General features: G+C 48.5%; 1 protein-coding gene across 1 annotated transcript in view; it reads right to left on the bottom strand.

Moving 5' to 3' along the window:
• The window catches only part of Vwa3a (von Willebrand factor A domain containing 3A), a 58428-nt gene that overhangs the window by 24723 nt on the left and 10674 nt on the right, over window positions 1–23031 (bottom strand). The window contains exons 7-21 of the mRNA XM_048333066.1: window positions 20026–20124; window positions 17984–18090; window positions 15995–16120; window positions 15333–15441; window positions 14773–14838; window positions 12992–13117; window positions 12351–12486; window positions 11885–11988; window positions 11326–11406; window positions 10430–10524; window positions 8428–8547; window positions 3894–3968; window positions 3599–3743; window positions 2379–2574; window positions 669–739 (exon numbers count right to left, since the gene is read on the bottom strand). Of these exons, the coding sequence (XP_048189023.1) occupies window positions 669–739; window positions 2379–2574; window positions 3599–3743; window positions 3894–3968; window positions 8428–8547; window positions 10430–10524; window positions 11326–11406; window positions 11885–11988; window positions 12351–12486; window positions 12992–13117; window positions 14773–14838; window positions 15333–15441; window positions 15995–16120; window positions 17984–18090; window positions 20026–20124 (1656 nt within the window). The remainder of the gene's footprint in view (window positions 1–668; window positions 740–2378; window positions 2575–3598; window positions 3744–3893; window positions 3969–8427; window positions 8548–10429; window positions 10525–11325; window positions 11407–11884; window positions 11989–12350; window positions 12487–12991; window positions 13118–14772; window positions 14839–15332; window positions 15442–15994; window positions 16121–17983; window positions 18091–20025; window positions 20125–23031) is intronic.

The raw sequence follows: 23031 nt of genomic DNA, 5'->3' as shown, positions 1-23031 counted from the left end.
GGCAAGCACTCTTGCCACTAGGCCATATCCCCAGCCCTTCCCACATTTTCTACTTGGTAATTTCCAAATGTTCTACTTGAAAATTTCCATACTGGTTGCAAGTCTCTAGTTCCCATGGTTTTCTCTGGGGTTAAGTTCAATCTCTCCCTATTGCAATTTTTTTTTTTTTTTTTTTGGTGCTAGTCCAGGGGCTTGAACTCAAGGCCTGGGCCTTGTTCCTGGATTTTTTTTTTTTTTTTTGCTCAAGGCTAGGGCTTCAGTCCTTGAGCCCCAGTTCCACTTGTGCCTTTTTTTTTGGTGCTTACTTGGAATCTTGTGGACTTTCGTGCCTGGTCTGGCTTTGAACTGAATCCTTAGATCACAGCCTCCTGAGTATCAAGGATTACTGTGTGAGCCATCAGTACTTGGCAACTGCAATGACCAATGAGTAAAATCTTCCACACCTTTTCTAACCAGCATTCAATACCTTTGGCTCCCCACCAAAGCTAGGAAATGGTAGAAGAGGATCCAACCTAGAGCCTTCAGGAAGCAGCGTGGGCTGCGCACTCACAGATTTCACATTTCTGGGAGTATCTGGGGCCTGCTGGTCTGTCACACACTGTGGTAGCCCCAGGAGCTTACTCCAGAAGCACGCCCAGGCGCTGGGCCGCAGCTCATGGCATACGTACCTTCTGAGAGTAGTTAAGCGCCTTTTCTATCTCGGCTATGATGGCATTGATGTCGTCACTCTCATAAATGCCTGGGAACAAAGCAAGTCATGAGTGGGGTGGTGGGGGACATGTGGAGGGACACGAGCCCAAGAGGCCAGATGAGCTATAATCACCAGTAATGTAGATGGACATGCCAAGACTTTTTAGGGCACAGGGCCTAGCCATGGTGATGCCACCAGTGTTCTGGCCACACCAATGTCACAGTTCTGAGTCAGGGAGGCTGGAGGCACCTATGTGTCCCAGCCTCCGTCACTCCCATGTGGTTGACATGATGGTTTGAGGATACGCATACCACCTAAGCCTTTATTTACGTCATACATCAATCAGCCATCCACTTGTTGTTTGCCGAAATGAGTATATGAAAGAGAAAATGTAACCTAGACGCTGGTGGCTCATGCCTGTAACCCTAGCTACTCAGGAGGCTGAGATCTGTCAATTGTGGTTCAAAGCCAGCCAGAGCAGGAAAGTCTGTGGACTCTTATTTCCAATGAACCAGCAGAACGTTGGAAGTAAGAGCTGTGGCTCAAGTGGTAGGGTGCTAGGCTTGAGTAGAAAAAAAGCTCAGGGGTTGGGAATATGGCCTAGTGGCAAGAGTGCTTGCATCATATACATGAAGCCCTGGGTTCAATTCCTCAGCACCACATATACAGAAAATGGCCAGAAGGGGCACTGTGGCTCAAGTGGCAGAGTGCTAGCCTTGAGCAAAAAGAAGCCAGGGACAGTGCTCAGGCCCTGAGTCCAAACCCCAGGTCTGGCAAAAAAAAAAAAAAAAAAAGCTCAGGGATAGCACCCAGGCCCTGGGTTTAAGCTCCAGTTCCAATATGCACGCATGCATGCATACACGCATGCGCGCGCACACACATGTTAAAAATTACATTCAAATATTAAATTTACCATTTGATTCTGTTCTTGTGGGGTGGCAACAGGACTGAGAATGGAGTCTAGGGCCTTGTTTGTGCAAAGCACTTTTTCTTTTTTGTATGGTCATGGGACTTGAACTCAGGGCCTGGGTGCTGTCCTCGAGTGCTTTTGCTCAAGGCTAGCGCTTTACCACATTGAGCCACAGGTCCACTTTCAGTTTTCTGATGGTTCATTGGAGATAAGAGTCTTATGGACTTCCCTGCCTAGGCTGACTTTGAACCGAGACCCTCAGATCTCAGCCTCCTGAGTAGTTAGGATGACAGGCGTGAGCCCCCAGCGCCGGGCTTGCAAAGCACTTTTTATACCACTGAACTTCATTTCAGTTTTGCATGTCTAAGTGCACACAGGTCAGTCATCAAATACTGACTTCCAGAACAGTTGTTTTGCATGTATTTACTTATCTAGTTTACTATTTTGGTTAATCCAGGGCTCATGCTGCACTATGTGCTTACCCTACCAGCCCCTAGTTTTAAATTTTCTCTTTGGGTGTGTCAGTCCTTCCTTTTTTTTTTTTTTTTTTGCTGGTTCATTGGAGATAAGAGTCTCACAGAGTCTCACAGACTTTCCTGGCCAGGCTGGTTCCAAACAGCAATCCTCAGATCTCAGCCTGCTGAGTATTTAGGGTGACAGGTGTGAGCCACCAGTGTTCGGCTAATGTGATGCTCTGAAATGTGAGTCACACGCACCTTTTCTGGACTGTGTCAGTGGCACAGAGTCGGTGCCTCCGTGCAGGTGATCCCTACTCACCTGTTTCTCCAAACCAGTGGAAGCGGCCGCCAGCAGCCCGGGTGATCTCTTTGTAGGCGGCAGCCGTGTCGGTCCGGCTGGCATAGCTGGCAGGAGGTGTGGTGTCCATGTGCGGCTCCCCCACGTAGAAGAGACACACGTTCAGTTGGAGGTCACAGCCCCCGCAGGCCTCGGCCACATAGGCACTGAGCGTGGGCTGTGGGGAAGGAGAGAGAAGGCCGCAACTGAGGGCTTGTAAGCCTCTGCCCTCCCCCCATAGGTCATCCTGATTGGCCTTTCTTAGGTCCTTCTGAATGCAGGGTTTAGTACTCAGCCCTGAACATGGAAATCCACGATACTGGTTTCTCTCAGCATGAATAGAGAGAATGGCTCGGAGTTAGACTTGACTTGGTCACAGTAGATCCGGTCTGTGAACAGCAAGATGGACATCTGTCTAGGAGAAGGCTTGCTGAGCTAGGAATGTTTTTTGTTTTTTTTGTGTGTTTTTTTTTTGTCAGTCCTGGGGCTCAAACTCAGGGCCTGGGCACTGTCCCTGAGCTTTTGTGCTCTTGACCACCACAGCCACAGCTCTGTTTCTGGGATTTTGGTAGATTATTAGAGATGAGAGTCTCATGCGTTTTCCTGCCCAGGTTGGCTTCTCAGATCTTAGACTCCTGAGCAGCTAGGATGATAGGCCTGAGCCACAGGTTCGCAGCTGGAACAGCTTCTTGGCTTACAATTTCTTTTGTTTTGTTATTATAAAGGCAATCTACTGAGTGGAGCACATCTTAACGTCTTGTCTGGACAGTTCACTTTGTGATGAGGTTTGGAAGGGTAGAAGAGTAGAAAGCTTGACTAGCAGGCATGAGGCCCCAGGTTCTGCTCCCAGTAGCTCATAAAAGCAGAAGCAAAGCTGAGCACCAGTGGCTCACACCTGTCATCCTAGCTATTTGGGAGTCTGAGATCTGAGGATCACGGTTCAAAGTCAGCCCAGGAATGAAACTCTATGAGACTCTTACCTCCAATTAACCACACAAAAAAGCTAGAAATGGCACTGTGGTTCAAGTGACAAGAGTGCTAGTCTTGAGCAAAAAAGCTCAGGAACAGCACCCAGGCCCTTAGTTCAAGCCTCAGGACCAGTACAAGTACACACACACACACACACACACACACACACACACACACACACACACACACGATCCACCTGGGAGTAGCCTCCTGGGAGCACCAGGCCTACCCACCACGTCCTGGTCGGGGATGCCCCCTGTGAAGAGGTAGATGCCCTGTGACTGGTGTATTTCTTTGTCCTTGAAGTCCACTTCCATGGCCTTCCGCAGGGCGCTGAGCACATTCCTGCTGCCGTGGCAACGAAGGCCCAGGGCCCACCTGGGGAGGCAGGTGCCAGGCTGAGGCAGGGGAGGGGAAGGCACTGGAATGGCAGGGAGTCTAGATCTCTTGGTGTAGGGGGATGGAGAGAGCCACGCCCGCCGGCCTGCCCTAGACACAGCTGGGGCAAGAGGCTTTGTTGTCACCTACCGCCAGGCACTCTGCAGATTGCTGTGGTTCACAGGGACCATCTCTGGCCTCCAGCTTTCAATTGTGCTTCCAAACCTTTGAAGAAAGGAAAGGCAAAGCGTTGGTGGCTCACACCTGTAATCTGAGCTACTCAGGAGGCTGGGATCTGAGGATTCCAGTTTGAGGCCAGTCCAGGCAAGAAAGCCCATGAGACTCTCATTAACCACCAACATGCAGGAAGTGGTGTACCAGCTCTAAGTGAAAAAGCTGAAAGACACTGTCCAGGCCTGAACTGGTCACAATACTGGCACTAAAAGAAGAAGAAGGAAGAGGAGGAGAAAGAAGAAGAAGAGGAGGAGGAGGAGGAGGAGGAGGAGGAGGAGGAGGAGGAGGAGGAGGAGGAGGAGGAAGGGGAGGAGGGGGAGGAGGAGGAGGGGGAGGAGGGGGAGGAGGAGGGGGAGGAGAAGGGGGAGGAGGAGGGAGAGGAGGAGGGGGAGGAAGAAGAGGAAGAGGAAGAAGAAGAAGAAGAAGAAGAAGAAGAAGAAGAAGAAGAAGAAGAAGAAGAAGAAGAAGAAGAGGAGGAGGAGGAAGAAAGAGGATTCAGAAGAAGAAGAAGAAAGAGGATTCAGACCTCTTGGTTTTAGGAGAGCAAAATTCTGGGAGGTTTTCATTCTGGTTGTGGCTTCCTTCCTGACATACTATGTCTGCTGTCTCCTTTTTTCGGCATTAGCCCCTGTACCCCTAAGGAGCAATTCAGTGTTCTTTAAATTTAAAAAAAAATATATATTATTTTATTTATTTTTTGGTGCCATTCCTGGGCTTGAACTCAGGGCCTGTGTGCTGTCCCCTGAGAATTTTCACTCAAAGCTAGTACTCTACAACTTTGAGCCACAGGTCCATTTCTAGCTTTTTGGTGTTAACTGGAGATGAGAATGTCATAGGCTTTCCTGCCTAGGCTGACTTTGAACCATGATCTTCAGGTCCCAGCCTCTGGAGTAGGTGATTTCAGCTGTGAGTAGAATTACAGGTGTGAGTAGGATTACAAGTATGAGCCAACAGTGCCCACGGGTTATTTTTAATTTTTATGCCAGTAATGAAGCTTGAACTTAGGGCCTCACACTCTCGCTGGGCTTTTTTTAAATCAAGGCTAGTACTCTATCACTTGAGCCACAGCTCTACTTCCAGCATTTTGCTGGTTAATTGGAGATGACAGTCTCAGTCTTTTCTGCCCAGGCTGGCTTTGAGCCACAATTCTGAGATCTCAGCTTCCCGAGTAGTGAGGATTACAGGTGTGACCATCAGTACCTGGCATGCCCCTTCATTTTTTTTTTTCTAAAGTTGGTCATGGGGCTTGAACTCTGGGTCTGGACACTGTCCCTGAGCTCTTTAGCTCAAGGCTAGTGTTCTAGCCCTTTGAGCCACAGCGCCACTTCCGGTGGTTCACTGGAAATAAAGAGTCTCATGAACTTTCCAGCCCAGGCTGGCTTTGAACCGAGATCCTCAGATCTCAGCCTCCTGAGTAGGTAGGATGACAGGCGTGAGCCACCGGTACCTGCCGCCCAGCCTTTCCTTTCTTGTTTTGCAGGATGTGACTCTTTCCTCATAACACCCTTTTCCCTCGGGTTTCCCGTGTCATCCATTCCTGGCTCCTCTCCTGCCTCTGTGACCCCTCCTTGCCTGGCTTCCTCAGGCTGTTCCCTTCCTCTTCCACTCTTCAGTAGTGACATCTTCCCAGGGCTGCCTGTGGCTGTCTTCTCCCACCCCTGGAGGAGAGGCGTGCATTGTACTGCCTTACCAATCACGGAATGAATGTGGATGGCTACTGTTCAGCTTGAGGCTCTCCAGCCTCAATGTTCTCTGTTGATAGTTTATGTTGGTGGTAGGACTGGGATTTCAAAGTTCACATGTAAATCATTTTTCCCTTCAAAGACAGGCTCCACCTGGGACACCATCTTCTCTCCCCCTTCCCCTCCTGCAGCCAAAGCAGTGACTCCCTTCCATACCTCCAGCTCCCCAGCACCTCTCTCCTGCACCCCTTTCAGGAGGAACCACCTCAGTTCATCCTTACATCTCTGCTTGGGCATTCGAAGATGAAAATCTGATCACATTACAACCTTGCTTAAAATTCTGCAAGGTAGCCGGGTGCTGGGGGCTCACGCTTGTCATGCTAGCTACTCAGGAGGCTGAGATTTAAGGATTGGGAAGAAAAGTCTATGAGATTGATCTCAAGTTAACTATAAAAAGCCAGAAGTGGAAGTGTGATTTGAGTAGATTGTTACCCCTAAGTGAAAAAGCCAAATGATCTGGGTGCCAGTGGTTCAGGCCTGTCATCCTAGCTACTCAGGAGGCTGAGGTCTGACGATCTCGGGTCAAAGCCAACCCAGGCAGGAAAGTCTGTAAGACTCTTGTCTCCAATTAACCAATTAACCAGAATGCTGGATGTGGCGCTGTGACTCAAGTGGTAGAGTGAGAATGCTAGCTCTAGAGCTCAGGGACAGCGCCCAGGCCTAGACTTCAAGCCCCGTGACCAAAACAAAAAGTCCATGGGATTCATCTCGAATTACCAATTACAAAGCCAGAAGTGGAGGTGTGACTCGAGTGGTAGATTGCCAGCCTTGAGTGAAATAGCTAAATGAGCTGGTCGCCAGTGGCTCAGGCCTGTAATCCTACCTACTCAGGCAGGAGACTAAGATCTGAGGAAAGTGTTTTGAAGTTAGCACAGGTGAGGAAGTCCATGAGACTTTTTTTTTTTTGCCAGTCCTGGGCCTTGAACTCAGGGCCTGAGCACTGTCCTTGACTTTTTGTTGTTTTTTTTTTTGCTCAAGGCTGAGCACTTGAGCCACAGTGCCACTTCTGGCTTTTTCTATATATGTGGTGCTGAGGAGTTGAATGCAGGGCTTCATGTATGCGAGGCAAGCACTTTACCACTAGGCCATATTCCCAGCCCCAGACTCTTAAAATGCATGTATAAAAAGTTGGAAGTGGAGCTATGGCTGGAATGGTAGAGAGCTAGCCTTGAGTGAAAAAGCTCAGGGTCAGCACCCAAGCCTTGAGGTCGAGCCCCATTATTGGCGCGGCTCAAACACAAACACCACACACATACACACACACCCCAAGAGAGAGCAAGAGCTTCTGAATTCAAGCCTCAGTACTAGCACACATAAAAAAAAAAAAAATCCTGCAGGGCATCATAGTACTGTATAGGAAATGGGAAAGCAAGGGCAACTAGCATCCTCCATCAACTAACAGGTCTTTTGGTCATGTAAGTCTCCTCTCTTACACACACACTCACACTGAACTGCCTGGGGGGTCCCTGAAGATCCATCACGCCTCACTCCTTGTTGTGTGTGTGCGGGTACAGGGGCCTCATCTCAGGGCCTGGGCGTTCTCCCTTGGCTTTGTGCTCAAGGCTGGCACTCTACCACTTGAGCCACAGCTCCGCTGCCAGCTTTTGGATGGTTAATTGAAGGTAAGATTCTCATGAACTTCCTCTTCAGACTGTTTTCTTATTGTGATGCTCAGATCGCAGCCTCCTGAGTAGCTAGGATTATAGGCATGAGCCACAAGTGCCCAGCTTAAAAATATCTAATATTAACTACTCAGTAGGTTTAGAACAAGTCCTATTTAGTATGAAACTGAGTAAAAATGTCCACCTCTGTCTTCCCTAATTAGTTAAGATGGTATGCAATCTAAAAGGCTGTAATTTTTAAACTTAATAAACTTTTGTGATAGATGTATAATCATATGTATAATACAATGAATAACCATATAATATATACATGTAATAGGTAAAATCATATGAAATATAATTTTAAAATCACATATACAAGAATTTATAACACATCTAATGCAGCCCAGTACTGTGGCTCATACCCACAATCTTAGCTACTGAGGATGCTGTGATCTGAGGCACACCAAAGCCAGCCTGGACAGGAAAGTCTGTGAGTGTCTTCTCTCCAATGAACCACCCAAAAACTGGAGGCAGAGGTGTGGTGCGAGAGTGCTAGCCTTGAGCAAAACGGCGAAGCAAAACACAAGGGCCTGAGTTCAAGTCCTAGTCACTGGCCTGCACGTACAAATCCTTAGAGTTTTAAATTTAGATAGAGAGATAAAATGTAAACGTATATGTCTTCTATTTTTATTTAACTTCAGAAATGGGAATCCCAGATGGTTGAAATTTTGTGGTCTGCTAGACCAGTCTAAAGGCCTAAGACCTGGCTGACACCATCCTTGTGTTCACTGGCTTAGAAGCCAAATGGGCCAATGGGCTGAGTTACATTATCCAGGCTGATAGAGTAGTGTGTTTTGGGGCCACTTCACTACCTTCACTCCAGTGAGACAATCTTGCTATCACTCAATTATTCAATGGCCCACACAAGATCGCCTCAATCAGATAAAGTGATTGGCCTTCCTGCACTGCGGGGTGGGTGGGCTGTCAGTGCCTGTGGTCTGCCTACCACTGGGGCTGAGCCCCAGCCCAGCCCAGCCCTGCGCAGTGCAGCAGGTGTTGGAGCGCGGGCCCCTCCCTCCCCGCAGGCCACCCAGCAGCACCTACGCGATGAGGTTGAAGCAGTCCTTATTGGACAGCTGCTCCTCCAGCAGCAGCCGCAGCGAGTGCTGTATATGAATAATGTACATGGAATTGGTCACCGAGACGTCCAGCAGTATCACCACCCTAAAAGAGAAACACAAGCTTCAGGCAGAGAACCGAATCGCTCAGATAATCTTCATTCTGTTCCATTTTACTATTTAAAGTGTTTTCCGGGGACTGTGTCTGTGTGTGTGTGTGTGTGTGTGTGTGTGTGTGTGTGTGTGTGTGTAGATTTTTACAGGCCAAATTTACAGCTGGCCAAAATCTGTGGAGGTCTGAGGTCTGAGGTCAACTGGACTATAAAGGGGTTGTGGAATCTTCTGGCCCAGGAGCTTCCTATCACAGAATGAGGTCTGATGGTGGAGATCGGGTTTAAGAGCTGGGAACAGGCACAGAAAGATTGGCATCAATATCTTCACTGGAAGGGTTAGCATCCAACATTTCTATAGATCAAGGTATTTTTGCAGGGGAAAGCAAGAGTCCAGAGGAATGCAACTAGGTGAACTTGGCCCTCTTGGGAAATGTCTATCTTTTAGTTTGCACTGTGTCTGTGTCTGTGTGCGTACGGTGCGGGGGGGGGGGGGGTGGCGCTGGTACTGGGGTTTGAACTCAAGACCTAAGTGATGTCCCTTAGTTTTTATTTTGTTGCAGGCTAGAACTTTATCACCGAGTTGTACCTCCACTCTGGCTGGTACTGGAGCTTGAACTCAGGGCCTGAGCCTGGGTGCTGTCCTTAGTCTTTTTTTTTTTTTTGGCCAGTCCTGGGCCTTGGACGCAGGGCCTGAGCACCATCCCTGGCTTCTTCCGGCTCAAGGCTAGCACTCTGCCACCTGAGCCGCAGCGCCCCTTCTGGCCGTTTTCCATATATGTGGTGCTGGGGAATCGAACCCAGGGCTTCATGTATACGAGGCAAGCACTCGGGGCTGGGGAAATGGCCTAGTGGCAAGAGTGCCTGCCTCATATACATGAGGCCCTGGGTTCGATTCCCCAGCACCACATATACAGAAAATGGCCAGAAGTGGCGCTGTGGCTCAAAGTGGCAGAGTGCTAGCCTTGAGCAAAAAGAAGCCAGGGACAGTGCTCAGGCCCTGAGTCCAAGCCCCAGGACTGGCCAAAACAAAACAAAAACAAAACAAAACAAAACAAAACAAAACAAAAAACGAGGCAAGCACTCTTGCCACTAGGCCAATTATTCCCAGCCCCAGCCTAATTTTCTTTTAGGAAACACCTCCATCAGTCCATTTGAGCTGGGTAAAGTGGACCCCAAGCCTGGCTTCAGGGCTGGGCATTTGGCCCTGGATAATTAGAGCATCGTGTCTCCCAGACTAGAGGGATGGGCGGACACCTGAGTGCTGGGAGGGCTATGGTAGTAGAAAGCAGTTCTCAGGCTGTAGGCAGCCACCTTATCACCCTGAGGGAAGGGTCTACCTGCAGACAAAGCACACAGAGAAGCAGGCCGGGCTAAGAGAAGGATTCCTGACCTAGCAGACATCAGGAGAAGACAGCCACCAAGTCCAGCCAAGGCCTGGGCGCTGGTGGCTCACGCCTGTCACCCTAGCAACTAAGGAGGCTGAGATCTGAGGATCACAGTTCAAAGCCAGCCCAAGCAGAAAGTCCCCAAACTCTTACCTCCAATGAACCACTCAAAAACTGGAAGTGGGGGGTCTGGCTCAAGTGGTAGAGCACCAGCCTTGAGGCAAAAAGCTAAGGGAAAGCAGCCAGACCCTGAGTCTAAACACTGGTACCGGCACCAAAGGAGGAATACTGAGTGACATGCTGATGACACTGTGGGTGACAACAATCATGGCAATGTCCTGCCCTCTCTGTTCCCCTGTGGTTACTCTGTGCAGAGGCTGCTGACTCCCCCCTCCCCACCAAGCAGCGGCTTCTGCGGGAACCGTGAGTTGGAAACCCCGTGGGTCTTCCTACAGACCCACAGAGGAAGGAGCAGGCTTGGAGAAGGTACCTTTTTTCACAGAGGGTTCCCCAAATTCTTCTGCTGGCCAGAGAGAGCCACTCGACCCGCCTCTCATATATGCGCACAACTCTCCCAAGCTGCTTCTGAAGAATGGAAGCAATCTTGAGTCAGAGGCACTGTCCTTGAGTTGTTGTTTTTTTTCCCCCTTAAGGCTAGTGCATTACCACTTGAGCCACAACTCCTCTTCTGGCTGTTGGTTTTTTTTTTTTTTTTTTTTTGATAATTAAGTGGAGGTAAAAGTCTCAAGGAGAGCAGTGTACTGGTGGCTCACGCCTGTCATCCTAGCTACTCAGGAGGCTGAGATCCGAGGATCATGCTTTGAAGCTAGCCCAGTCAGAAAGTCTGTGAGACTTTTACCTCCAATAAACCAACAGAAAGCCAGAAGTGGAGCTGTGGCTCAAAGTAGTAGAGCACTCACCTTGAGTAAAAGAGCTCAGGGACAGCACCCAGGCCCCGAGTTCAAGCCCCAGGACTGGAAAAAAAAAAAGTCTCAAGGGCTGTAGATAAGAGCCAACTTGGGCTGGCTTCAAATCCCAACCCCCAGATCTCAGCTTCCCGAGAGTCACTGTTTGAAGGGGAGCAGCTGAGAGGGAGGGGCAGAGAAGCAGACATCCCAGTGGCTTGCAGATGGCTGTGTCATATGCCTGGGTGCCCAAACCAAGAGATGGCTATTCTTCTAAGTCATGAGCAGTTCCACCATAAGAGTAGGCAAGGGATGGTCAAAATGTGTCATATCTGGGCCTTCCAGGGCTCACCCTGGGAAGGTGCTTGTCTGTGAAGCTCAGAGACTCTAATTCACAGCAGGGCATCTGTCCCTGGCGTGGCATCACCAGAGCCCCTGCATTCCTCACTCATATTCTAGAAGAATGGCATCCATCCCTCACCTGGTATTCATAGAGGAAGGGCGGGTCCACATGGATGTTTTTCACGGTCCCGTCATGCCATTCAAATTGTACCATTGCCTTCTGAGCTCAGGGGTGAGCAGGACAGGAAGCAGGTGACCGGAGGCACAGATGGGGAAAGATCATACGTTTACATTAATTCATCAATTGTGTTTTGCTGGTCCTGGAGCTTGAACTCAGGGCTTCATACTCTTGCTTAGCTTTTTTCCTTCCACATTTACTCTCATAACTTTCATTTTTAGGTCTGTGAAAACCAGCTATTCTAGTAGATTTGTGTTGTTATTTTTGTTTTGGTGCTGGGGATCAAACTCAGGGCCTTGTGCATGCTAAATGGCACTGTCACTGGATTCCATCTCTAGCTCCTGTATAATCGTTTTGACGAGTTTTGGAGTCTGAGTGGCCATTTTGCATCCCACCAGGCTTTCAGGCCCATATTTCCTTGGTTCTGCCTTATGATCCCCTTTGCCTGAACCCACAGGAAGGTTGTGTGTGGAGCAGCCCTGCTGCCCTGCCGACAATGGGCGGGAGTGGATAGTTTTACCTGGTGGATAGTTGACGATACTGCTTTCTGGAGGACAGGCACAAATTCTTCTACAGGAGAGAATGCATTGGGGGCCAGCACCTGATAAAGGCTCAACTTCTTGGCTAAAAACAAAGAAACAAATAAACAGTGGGCTGGGCACTAGTGGCTCATACCTGTAATCCTAGCTATTCAGGAGGCTCAGATCAGGAGGTTCGAAACCAGCCTGGGCAGGAAGATCCATGAGACTCTTATTTACACTGATTCCACCAAGCAGCCAGAAGTAGAACTGTGGCTGAAATGGTAGAGTGCCAATGTCGAGGAAAAGAGCCAAGGGACAGTGCCCAGGCCCCAAGCCTCAGTAGCTGAAGAAAAAAATAAAAATAAATAGTGGAATTCAAGGGACCAGTTAAGAAGCCTCCAAAGGTTCCTGTCTTGTTCATTGGCCCCCTGTTGTCTTGGAAACCAACCTCCTTCAGGGATTTACCTTTTAGACCATTGACCTTGAGCCATTCTGCAGAAGTCTTGTCCAAGTTTGGGAATTCAATTGTGAGAGGAGCTTCATGCTTCGGGGGTTTAGGCAAAAGATTTGTGAGATGTCCTTTTACAATCTCGGTGGAGAGCTAAATGAAGTTAGAAAATGCTCATTACAGAGTATCTTAGAGCAAGTTCTCTGCCACACATACCACCTTTCCCCCCATCAACTTTGCCCCCTTTTCTGAAGATTTCTAGAATTTCCAGGGAGGATGACAGCTTCCTCTCTAACCTCTCTTCTACGCCAAGCCACTTAGGGAGCCTGGTCTAGCCCAGTCTCTCCTTGTCCACAGGTGTAAAGTGGAAAACCAAGGTTAAATCTCCCAGCCCTTGGGCTGGGAATATGACCTAGTGGTAAAGTCCTTGCCTCGTATACATGAAGCCCTGGGTTCAATTCCTCAGCACCACATATATAGAAAAAGCCAGAAGTGGCGCTGTGACTCAAGTGGTAGAGTGTTAGCCTTGAACAAAAAGAAGCCAGGGGCAGTGTTCAGGCCCTGAGTTCAAGCCCCAGGGCTGGCAAAACAAAACAAAACAAAATCTCCCAGCCCTGTGGCAGGGAGCAGAAAGGCGATTCCGTCATGTACCACCTACCTGCTTCATGACGCAGGCCAGCTCCTCGCACGGGCCGCTCTGGCGCAGGGCTTGCACGTGGCTCAGGAGGCTCTGGGCCTTCTGAATTTCTTCCAGGAGCTCCTCTACATCCTGGCTAGTGTAGAGCTGGGGAAGGGGCGTGCAATGAGCCGTCCAGAAATCATTTGGCTACACTAGCAGTGGCCAAAGCCAGAAAGGGCAAACAGCCGAGTTAATTCCTGCAGGTAAGGGGCAATCTGTTTAAACCCAAGGCCAGAAACTGGGGTCCGATGTGCCAGGAAGAGCTTGCAAGTCTATGTTGTTTTTCTTTGGGTGTGTATGCCTGTATGAGGGCTTGAACTCAGAGTCTGAGTGTTGTCCTTGAGCTTTTTCACTCAAGGCTAGCACTCTCCCAGTTGAGCCACAGCTCCATTTCTGGCTTTTTTTTTTCTTCTGATAATTGGAGATAAAAGCTTTGTGGACTTTTCTGCCTGGCTGGTTTGAAACCACAATCCTCAGCCTTCTGAATAACTAGGATTAAAGGCATGAGCCACTAGTACCTGGCTTTTACAGTTTTTTTTTTTTTTTTTTTTTTTGGCCAGTCCTGAGCCTTGGACTCAGGGCCCCCTGGCTTCTTCCCGCTCAAGGCTAGCACTCTGCCACTTGAGCCACAGCGCCGCTTCTGGCCGTTTTCTGTATATGTGGTGCTGGGGAATCGAACCTAGGGCCTCATGTATCCGAGGCAGGCACTCTTGCCACTAGGCTATATCCCCAGCCCCTGGCTTTTATAGTTTTTGTTATTTTATTGGTCATGGGGCTTAAACTAAGGACCTTGGCACTGTCCCTGAGCTTTGATGCTCAAGGCTTGTGCTCTACCTCTTGAGCCATAGATTCACTTCCAGTTTTCTGGAGACAAGAGTCTCCTGGACCTTTTTTCCCAGGTTGGCTTTGAACCATGATCCTCAGGCCTCTGACTTACTGAGTAGCTAGAATGACAGGCGTCATTCTACGCCACAGGTGCCTGACTCAGTATTTCATTTCTTTAAATTTTTATTGTTTTTCTTAACTAGTTATACAAAGGGGTCTCCATTTAACATGCCTTTTTTTTTTTTTTTAGCACAATGCATCTTGATCAGAGCTACCCGGTCCATCTCCTCGTTCCCAAGTTCAGTTTTCCCATATGCACATTGAATATTATGGCTGTATCTACTCATCTTTTTGGTTATTTTGAGTCACTATGAATAACCCAGGCTAGCCTTGAACATGTCATCCTCCTGTCTCAATCTCCCAAGCACTGGGATTATAGGTGTATAGCACCATGCCCAGCATGATTGGATCCTTAATACGTCAAACAATCTACACATTTGCTAACTGTTACTTCCACCGGGAAGAAACAGGGTGGATGATGCTTAGCTGTCAGCAAAGATAAAGACATGGCAGATGAGTTCATCTGAAGTGGATGGGCTCATTCTGTCCTGCTGTGGGTCACAGGAACCTCACGCAGTCACAGGTCCCCCATCTTGAGGAGACAGTTGTTTCATACTTGGGGCTCTAGCATGCCGACTGGGGAATGACTGAGGATTCTGCCAACAAGGCGATAGGAGGCCTCTACACTCCTAGGCACCCATTAGCTTGTGAGCACCACTGCCTTCAGCCTATCCCGGACCTTCCCATCCAGTCACTGTAATCCGACTTTACCTGTGTCCTGGGTGAGAGGTGGGGAAGGAAGGAGGAAGCGGGCATAGGGCATGCTCTGTCCTAGAGCAGCAGGCAGAGGGCCAGCGTGCCGGCCAAGGGCTTACCTCCGTCTCGGGACTGTAGCTATGGTAGTAGCTGCCAAGCGCATCTGCGAGGTTCTTCAGGACAGCCTGTGGGGTGGTGACAGTTGATCTGACTAAGGCCAGGCCTACATCCACCAGGCACTGAGCTCACAGTCCTGCAAAGCTGCCCATTTCACCCACAGAACTGGTGCAGGAAAGGCAGGTCCTGCCCTGCATGGAGAGAAAGTGTGTGTGTGTGTGTGTGTGTGTGTGTGTGTGTGTGTGTGTGTGCGTTTCTGTGCGCGCGCGCGCACACACGTGCGCTTATCCCGGGGTTTGAACTCAGGGCCTAATATGCTGTCTTTGAGCTTTTTTGCTTTAAGGCTCAAACCACAGCTCCACTTCAGGATTTGGGGTAGTTCATTGGAGATAAGAATCTCACGGACTTTCCTTTGAACCTTGATCCTCAGATCTCAGCCTCTGAGTAGCTAGGGTTGCAGGCGCGAGCCACCAACGCCTGGCATCTGCGCAGAGCTTTAAACGCCCACTCAGCTCCTTGTTGTCACATCCACGGGAGACCTAGGAGGGCCTGGCCCACTCACCGTGGGCACCTGATCGTCACATCTGTAGGTGATGATGTGGATAATGATGTCCTGCCCTGCGGTGGACTGCTGGATATAATCAGACAGGACTTCAGAAGACTGATCTGGACTAGGAAGAGGAGAGAAGAGAAGTGAGCCTCCTACTTTGAGAACATTCCAGAGCAAACTGTTAATCCCCAGGGACTATCGACTCATTCCTAACTGGCTCTCTGGGTCGCTGGGGGCACTGAAGGTGTGGCTGCTGCAGATATGTAGCCTGTGCATGTCAAGTTCTGCTTGATAATTGCTTCTAGAACAAAAATTTTGCCTAGTGCTAGTGCCTCAGGCCTATAACCCCAGCTACTTAGGAGACTGATATATAGAGATCACAGTGTGAAGCCAGCTCAGGCAGGAAAATCCATGAGATTCTTCTTCAAAAAGCTGGAAGTGGCCAGTGGCTCACACCTCTAATCCTTGCTAATCAGAAGGCTGAGAGCTGAGGATTATGGTTCAAAGCTAGGTGGGGAAGTCCATGAGACTTTTATCTTCAATTAGCCATCAGAAAACTGGAAGTAGAGCTGTGGCTCAAAGTGGTAGAGCAGTAGCCTTAAGTGGAAGAGCTTAGGGACAGCGCCTAGGCCCTGAGTTCAAGCCCCATGACTAGAAAAAGAAATGAGATCTACCAGCTTCCCATTATGGTCACCAGAGAATTCAGCCCTTGTACAGTGAAGATTTTCTTCAGGGCATGTAGTAAATTGCTGCCTCCTTCAGGTTGTAGTTTCTTCGCCCAGAGCTTGAGTTCCTGGAGGCTGGAAAGAGACTGGCCTAGCAAGCTACTTACCATCACATGCCGTGTTCCTGAGAAATGCCTTTTGTATGATTTCTTCATTGTTCAAACCTCATGGAATGGACTGCACAAGTCTAAATTGGTAAGCCCATGCCATGCCTGCGATGTACGCATCATACTTATGTGCTGTAGGCAATTTCTCCTAAGGCCATGACGAACAAGAAAAGCCTGGAATCCTAGCTACTCAGAAGGCTGAGATCCGAGAGTCATGGTTTGAAGCAAGCCTGGATCTATGAGAACTCAGGACCTGGGCACTGACCCTAAAGCTTTTTCACTTAAAGTTGGCACTCTCTCACTTGAGCCGAGGCTCTACTACCAGCTTCTTGCTGGTTAATTGGAGCTGAGAGCCTCATAGACTTTCCTGCTGGCTTCAAACATTGATCCTTTGATCTCATCCTCATGAGTAGCTAAGATTACAGGAGTGAGCCACTGTTGGCTTGTGTCAATCAACAGAGAAACCAATCCTAGGCCTGACAAATTCTCTAGCCAATATATTTCAAGCTCAATTTAACATCACCATCTTGCATTCATGTACGTATATATGTATGATTTTTTTGTGCCGATCCTGGGGCTTGAACTCAAGGTTTGGGCACTCTCCTGAGATTTTTCCCTCAAAGCTAGTGCTATACTAGTTGGGCCACAATTCCATTTCAGACTTTTTGCTTACTAATTGGAGATAAGAGTCTCACAGATTTTCCTGTCTGGACTGACTTAGAACCTTGATCCAAAGATTTCAGCCTCATGAGTATCTAGGACTACAGGTGTGAGCCACTGGCACCAGGCTTATTTTTATGGCTACTTCCTAATTATGGCAAGTGTAAGGGCTTCTCAATTATGGTAATGATAGAAATTTTCCTTCAATAATAAACAGTGATAGAGAAAAACTAGCAAAAGTACAAGTGGCACAGGGTTAATAATGGCAATGTGGCAGAGACACAGAACAGGGAAATGACATGGAAGCCCAGGAATAACTGGCTAAGGAAACCTTAGCCTGACAACCTCAAGGTGATTTCTAGGTCAAGCATAGGATTAAGCAAAGTCTCCCTTCAGGGAAGTGTAGTTTCTGCTTAGATTTTCTGGGCTCTGCTCTGAGCTTTAAAATCCAATCCAGGTTGCTTCTCATCAACAAAGTAGGTTTTCTAGGCCTGTTGCAATGGCTATAATATTAAACAGGACTGGACAAATGAAGCAGAGAGCGTGGTACCCAGCTCATGGTGAGTGATCAAGAACACTCTAATGCAACATAAAGTTCTAAACTGGACTTACACCTGTAATCCGAGCTCCTCAGGAGGCTGAGATCTGAGAATCAGGATTTAATGCCAGCTTGGGCAGGAAAGTCCCTGAGACTCTTGTTTCCAGTTCACCACCAGAAAATTGGAAGTGGTGCTGTGGCTCAAAGCGGTAGAGTGCTAGCCTTGAGCATGGAGAGGCTCAGGGACAGTGCTCAGGCCCTGGGTTCAAGCCTAGGACAGACCAAAAAGAGAAAAAAAAACCCAAGGGACATCATCTCCAATTAAACAACCAAAAGATGGGCTGGAGATATGGTTCAAGTGGTAAAGTACTAGCCTTGAGCATAAAAGCTCAAGGGACGGTGCCCAGGCTCTGAGTTCAAGCCCTAGGACTGGTACCAGGACTTGTGACTGTGTGGTCTTTCATTCTGGGGACTGTGTGGGGTGATTCTCTTTATGCTGTTGGCTGCCTGTGCTGGTTTTTGTGAGCTGGCACTAGGTCTTCTCTTCTCCACGGGGACTGGCGTCTTCAGCATGCTGTGCCTGTATAGACACTGGGGGAGAAAACAAAGCCCAGACGAGGGGAAGCCCCTTACCTGGAGGCATTGACATCCACTGGCTGTGGCCAGAGGGACCTGGTGCTGGCTCCGAATGACAGGACATACAGCTTCTCCTTGAAGCTCAGCTGCTCATCAATGAGCCTCTGTGGACCGAAGGACAGAAGTGGCTCATGGGGGGTTGATTGTAGCCCTCTCATCTGGGCCAGGTGTGAGCTAAACAGAGCTCAAATACAGGCCTAGCCAGGTGCTGGTGGCTCACGCCGGTCCTCCTAACTACTCCAGAGGCTGAGATTGGAGAATGTGCTTCAAAGCCAGCCCTGGCTGGAAAGTCCATGAGATTCTTATCTTCAGTGAACCACCCAAAAGCCAGAAGTGGAGCTAGCTAGCCTTGGGTAAAAAAGCTCAGAGATGGTCTCAGACCCTGAATTCAAGCCCCATCAACAAATAAAATAAATAAATAAATAAATAAATAAATAAATAAATAAATAAATAAATACAGAAGCCTAGTACTTCAGCTTAGTGGCTGGTCCAATCTGATATCCGCTCCTGAGCCAATAAGTTTCAAGAGAGCATCCTGATGGTTCACCTCATCAGGTGCTGTGTCTGTGAGCCAGACAAGACTGGACAACTGGCTCACTTTGCATCAGGTCTGTGTGTGTGTGTGTGTGTGTGTGTGTGTGTGTGTGTGTAGCACTGGGACTTGAACTCAGGGCCCCACACTATCTCTTGAATTTTCTTTATTTGCTTGAGGTGCTCTACCACTTGAGGAATACCTCTATATCTGGCTTTCTGCTGGTTAGTTGCAGATAAGAGTCTCTGGAATGTATTTGTCTGGGCTGGCTTTGTACTAGGATCCTTAGATCACAGCCTTCTGCATAGCTAGGCTTATAGGGGTGAGCTACCAGCACCTGACCTTTGAAACATACAGGAGCCATTGCTATTGTGGGTCTCATCCTCCAATGCTAGGCATTTCTATAGAACAGCCTCTCACGGCGTCTACCAAGATTCTATTAGAGATGCAGCAGCAAGCATTTCTTTTAAGCAAATGCCTTCTATCCTCACAGCAGTCCCTCCAGGCAGCCATCGTCCCTGTCCCCATTTAACAGAGAAGGTGTGAGAGACCCAGGGAGATGAGGAGGGTAAGAGATGGCTGAATTGTGTGTGTGTGTTCCTGAGTGTGCCATTCCTGGGAATTGAACTCAGGGCCTAGGCACTACCCCTGAGCTATTGCGTTCAAGGCTAGTGCTCTACCACTTGAGCCACAGCTCCACTTCTGCCTTTTCTTAGTGAGTAACTGGAGATTAGATTGTCATGGACTTTTCTGCCTGGACTGGGTTCAAACTGTGATCCTCAGATCTCAGCCTTGTGAGTAGCTAGGAGTACAGGCGTGAACCATGGGCACCCGGCAGATTGAATTTTGAGGTTTGATTCCAGTCTTCTGATTAGAGGCCTGAGTTTTTCTGTGCCAGATCTGCCACAGAGAGCAGGGTAGCTCCTCTGACCAGAGAACACGAGCCGGGAACCTCTGCACCGGGCTGGCTGGAGTCAGCCTTACTCCTCACACTGTGGGAAGCAAACAATAGAAGCTCACATGCCTTCAAAGGGGAGGAGGGTTCCCACAGAATTCCACATCCTTCTGTCATGTAGGTGCTCATAGAGTGGGAGTGTTCTTTATAAATCAGCTATTTCATACATGCTGCAATCAAAGCCAGTTAGAAAAGCAGCCCAAGGTTGGGTGCCTTGTGGCTCATGCCTGTAATCCCAGCTACTTGGGAGGCTAGGATCTGAGGATCACAGTTCAAAGCCAGCCCAAGCGGGAAAGTTCCTGGGACTCTTATCTCCAATTAGCCACTGAAAAGGCTGGAAATAATGCTGTGGCTCAAGTGGTAGAGCTCCAGCCTTGAGCAAACAAACAAACACACAAACACCTCAGGACAGTTCCCAGGCCCAGAGTTCAAGCCCTAGGACCGGTGCAAGAAAGGAAAGAAAAAAAGAAGAAAAAAGAAAAGCAGGCAGGCAGGCAAAGCAGTCCAGGGGAGGCTGGTGCGGTTCCGGTCCCTCTTGGGCCACAGACTCACCGTGAAGTCAGTCTGGAATTCCTCTTTCCGGGGGCTGCTGTGGAACAAGGCCTCATCGACGAGCAGTGCCACGCTGGCCCCCCTGATGAGGCCGAAGGCCTGAAACCACAGGGGGCATTAGGTGCAACCAGCCCAGCCCACGCCCTGCCTGCTACAGAGGGGGCACCCCACATGCAGCAGGAAGGAAGTAACTGATGGGAGCCCCATTTCTGGAAAGAATAAACAAAGTATGATGTCCTGAGTTTAGTTCTAGGTGGAAAGCGTGCTATTTGAATTTTCTTCATTCCATCTCGCCTATCCTCCTAGCTCCTCAGGAGGCTGAGATCTGAGGATCTAGGTTCAAAGGCAGCCTGATTTGGAAAGTGTGTGAGACTCTTATCTTCAATAAACTATTAAAAAAGCTGGAAGTGAAGCTGTGGCTCAAATGGTAGTGTGCTAGCCTTGAACAAAAAAAGTTTAAGAACAGGACTCAGGATCTGAGTGCCAAGACCAGCACAAAAAAAAAAGAGGAAAAGGGAGAAAAAAGACAGAGACAGAGACAAAGAGAGCCTCCTTTATTTTAATAATTTCTTTGTGTGTGTGTGTGTGTGTGTGTGTGTGTGTGTGTGTGTGTGTGTGTTTCTTTGCCAGTCCTGGGCCTTGGACTCAGGGTCTGAGTACTGTCCCTGGCTTCTTTTTGCTCAAGGCTAGCACTCTGCCACTTGAGCCACAGCGCCACTTCTGGCCATTTCCTATATATGTGGTGCTGGGGAATTGAACCCAGGGCTTCATGTATATGAGGCAAGCACTCTTGCACTAGGCCATATTCCCAGCGTGTGTGTGTGTGTTTCTATGCAGGTACTATGGCTTGAACTCAGAGCCTGGACATTATCCCTGAGCTTTTTTTTTCCTCAAGGAAAATCTCCACTTCTAGTGCTTTTTTGATAGTTTATTGAAGATAGGAATCTCACAGACTTTCCAGCATGGGCTGGCTTTGAACCTGGATCCTCAGATCTCAGCCTCCTGAGTAGCTAGGATGACAGGTGTGAACCACCGGTACCTGGCTGTTTCTCTCCTCTCTACCCTGACCCCCTGTATGAGTACTGGGGCTTGAACTCAGAGGCTTATGCTCTCACTTAGCTTTTCTAATCAAGGCTGGTGTTTTGCCACTTGAGGCACAACTCCACTTATTGCTTTTTGCTAATTAATTGGAGTAGAGATTAGGATTTGACTGCCTGGGCTGATTTAGAACCAGGATCCTCAGATCTCAGCCTCCTGAGTAGCTAAGATTACAACCGTGATCCCTCCCTCCCTCCCTTCCTTCCTTTCTTCCTTCCTTTCTCCTTCTCCTCTCTCTGTCTTATAACTGTCTCTTCCTCAGAATGATTTTCTTGACCAACTTAAGAGTCCTCCTTTTCAGTGCACATGGTTTTCTTCACAGCACAGGACTTGGGGACTTGCTCACTGGCTGTCTGGCTCCACCGTATTGTAATTTGAGGAAGGTGGGGCCCTTTCCTTGCTCAGAGCTAGATCAGAGCCTGACACAGTCAGTGTCCATTAAACCTCAGCATCCAGAGGGTTCCACTGGAAGCGCAAGGCTCCCAAGAGCATCACTAATCCTCAGAGAGCAGAGTAAGTTAACATTGAGAGCCAGTTCTATTCATTTTCCTTTTCTTTTTTTTTTTTTTTCCAATCCCAGTGCTTGAACTCAGGGCCTGGGCACTGTCCCTGAGCTTCTTTTTGCGCAAGGCTAGTACTCTATGGCTTGAACCACAGCACCACTTCCAGCTTTTTCTGTTTATGTGGTGCTGAGGAATCAAACTCAGGGCTTCATGCATGCTAGGCAAGCTCTCTACCACTAAGCCACATTCCCAGTCCCAATTTAAAAAGTTTTAGACAATGACTATTACAATTTTATAATCTTTGCAATTGTAAAACATGCATTCCTTTACATGTGGCCATTAAAATTCGAGAACTTTATCCCATAGAAATAATCAGAGAAGTAGATAAGAGAGAATAAAAAATGAGCCTTCTGTACCAACAGAAGCCCAACCAAGTGCTGTGGTTCATGTCTGTCATTCTAGCTACGTAGGAGGCTGAGATCTGAGGATCCAATTTCAAAGCCAGCCCAGGCAGGAAAGTTCTGTAGGATATTTGTCACAAACTAGCCACCAAAAGCTAGAAGTGTTGACTAGGAATGCGGCTTAGTGGTAGAGTGCTTGCCTAGCATACATGAAGCCCTGGGTTCAATTCCTCAGTACCACATAAACAGAAAAAGTCGGAAGTGGTACTATGGTTCAAGTGGTAGAGTGCTAGTCTTGAGCAAAAGAAGCTCAGGGACAGTGCCCAGGCCAAGTGCAAGTCCCAGGACTGGCAAAAATAAGTTTTTTTAAATTTTTATTTATTTATTTTTATTTTTGCCAGTGCTGGGTTTGGACTCGGGGCCTGTCTGGCTTCTTTTTGCTCAAGGATAGCACTCTGCCACTTGAGCCACAGCGCCACTTCTGGCAATTTTCTATATACGTGGTGCCGGGGAATCGAACCCAGGGCTTCATGTATACAAGGCGAGCACTCTTGCCACTAGGCCATATTCCCAGCCCAAGTTTTAAAAAATCTGTAAGTGGAGCTATGACTCAAATGGTAGAGTGCCAATGTTGAGCCAAAAAGCTCAGGGACAGCACGGAGGCTTTGAGTTCAAGACCCAATATGGGCAAATAAATAAATGCTTGAAAGACATGAAAGTGAAATATTAGTGAAGTGTCCTCAAATCGTGGTGAATGAAACTACAATGCCAAGACAACTGTGCCTATGGTTTGGCCTTCTTTGGCCTCTGTGCTGCCTGCTTCTAAACCATGCACTGTCCCTGCAGGTCTACCACCAGGCACAGAAGGCTCTTCCTCTTCTAGAAACAGCCGTGGCTTTCCACGAGAAGTCATCTGTCTCCTTCTCAGCCAGTCTCCTCTCCTGCCCCATTTTCTTCAGGAGGGAGCACTGGTCTCAGGCCCCGCCAGTTAGCTTGCCTTCTAC

This window comes from Perognathus longimembris, chromosome 23 (assembly GCF_023159225.1).
Source record: "Perognathus longimembris pacificus isolate PPM17 chromosome 23, ASM2315922v1, whole genome shotgun sequence".
In the NCBI taxonomy this organism is placed as follows: domain Eukaryota; kingdom Metazoa; phylum Chordata; class Mammalia; order Rodentia; family Heteromyidae; genus Perognathus; species Perognathus longimembris.
The sequence above is the reverse complement of the archived record's forward strand: the minus strand, read 5'-3'. Positions and strand labels throughout refer to the sequence as shown.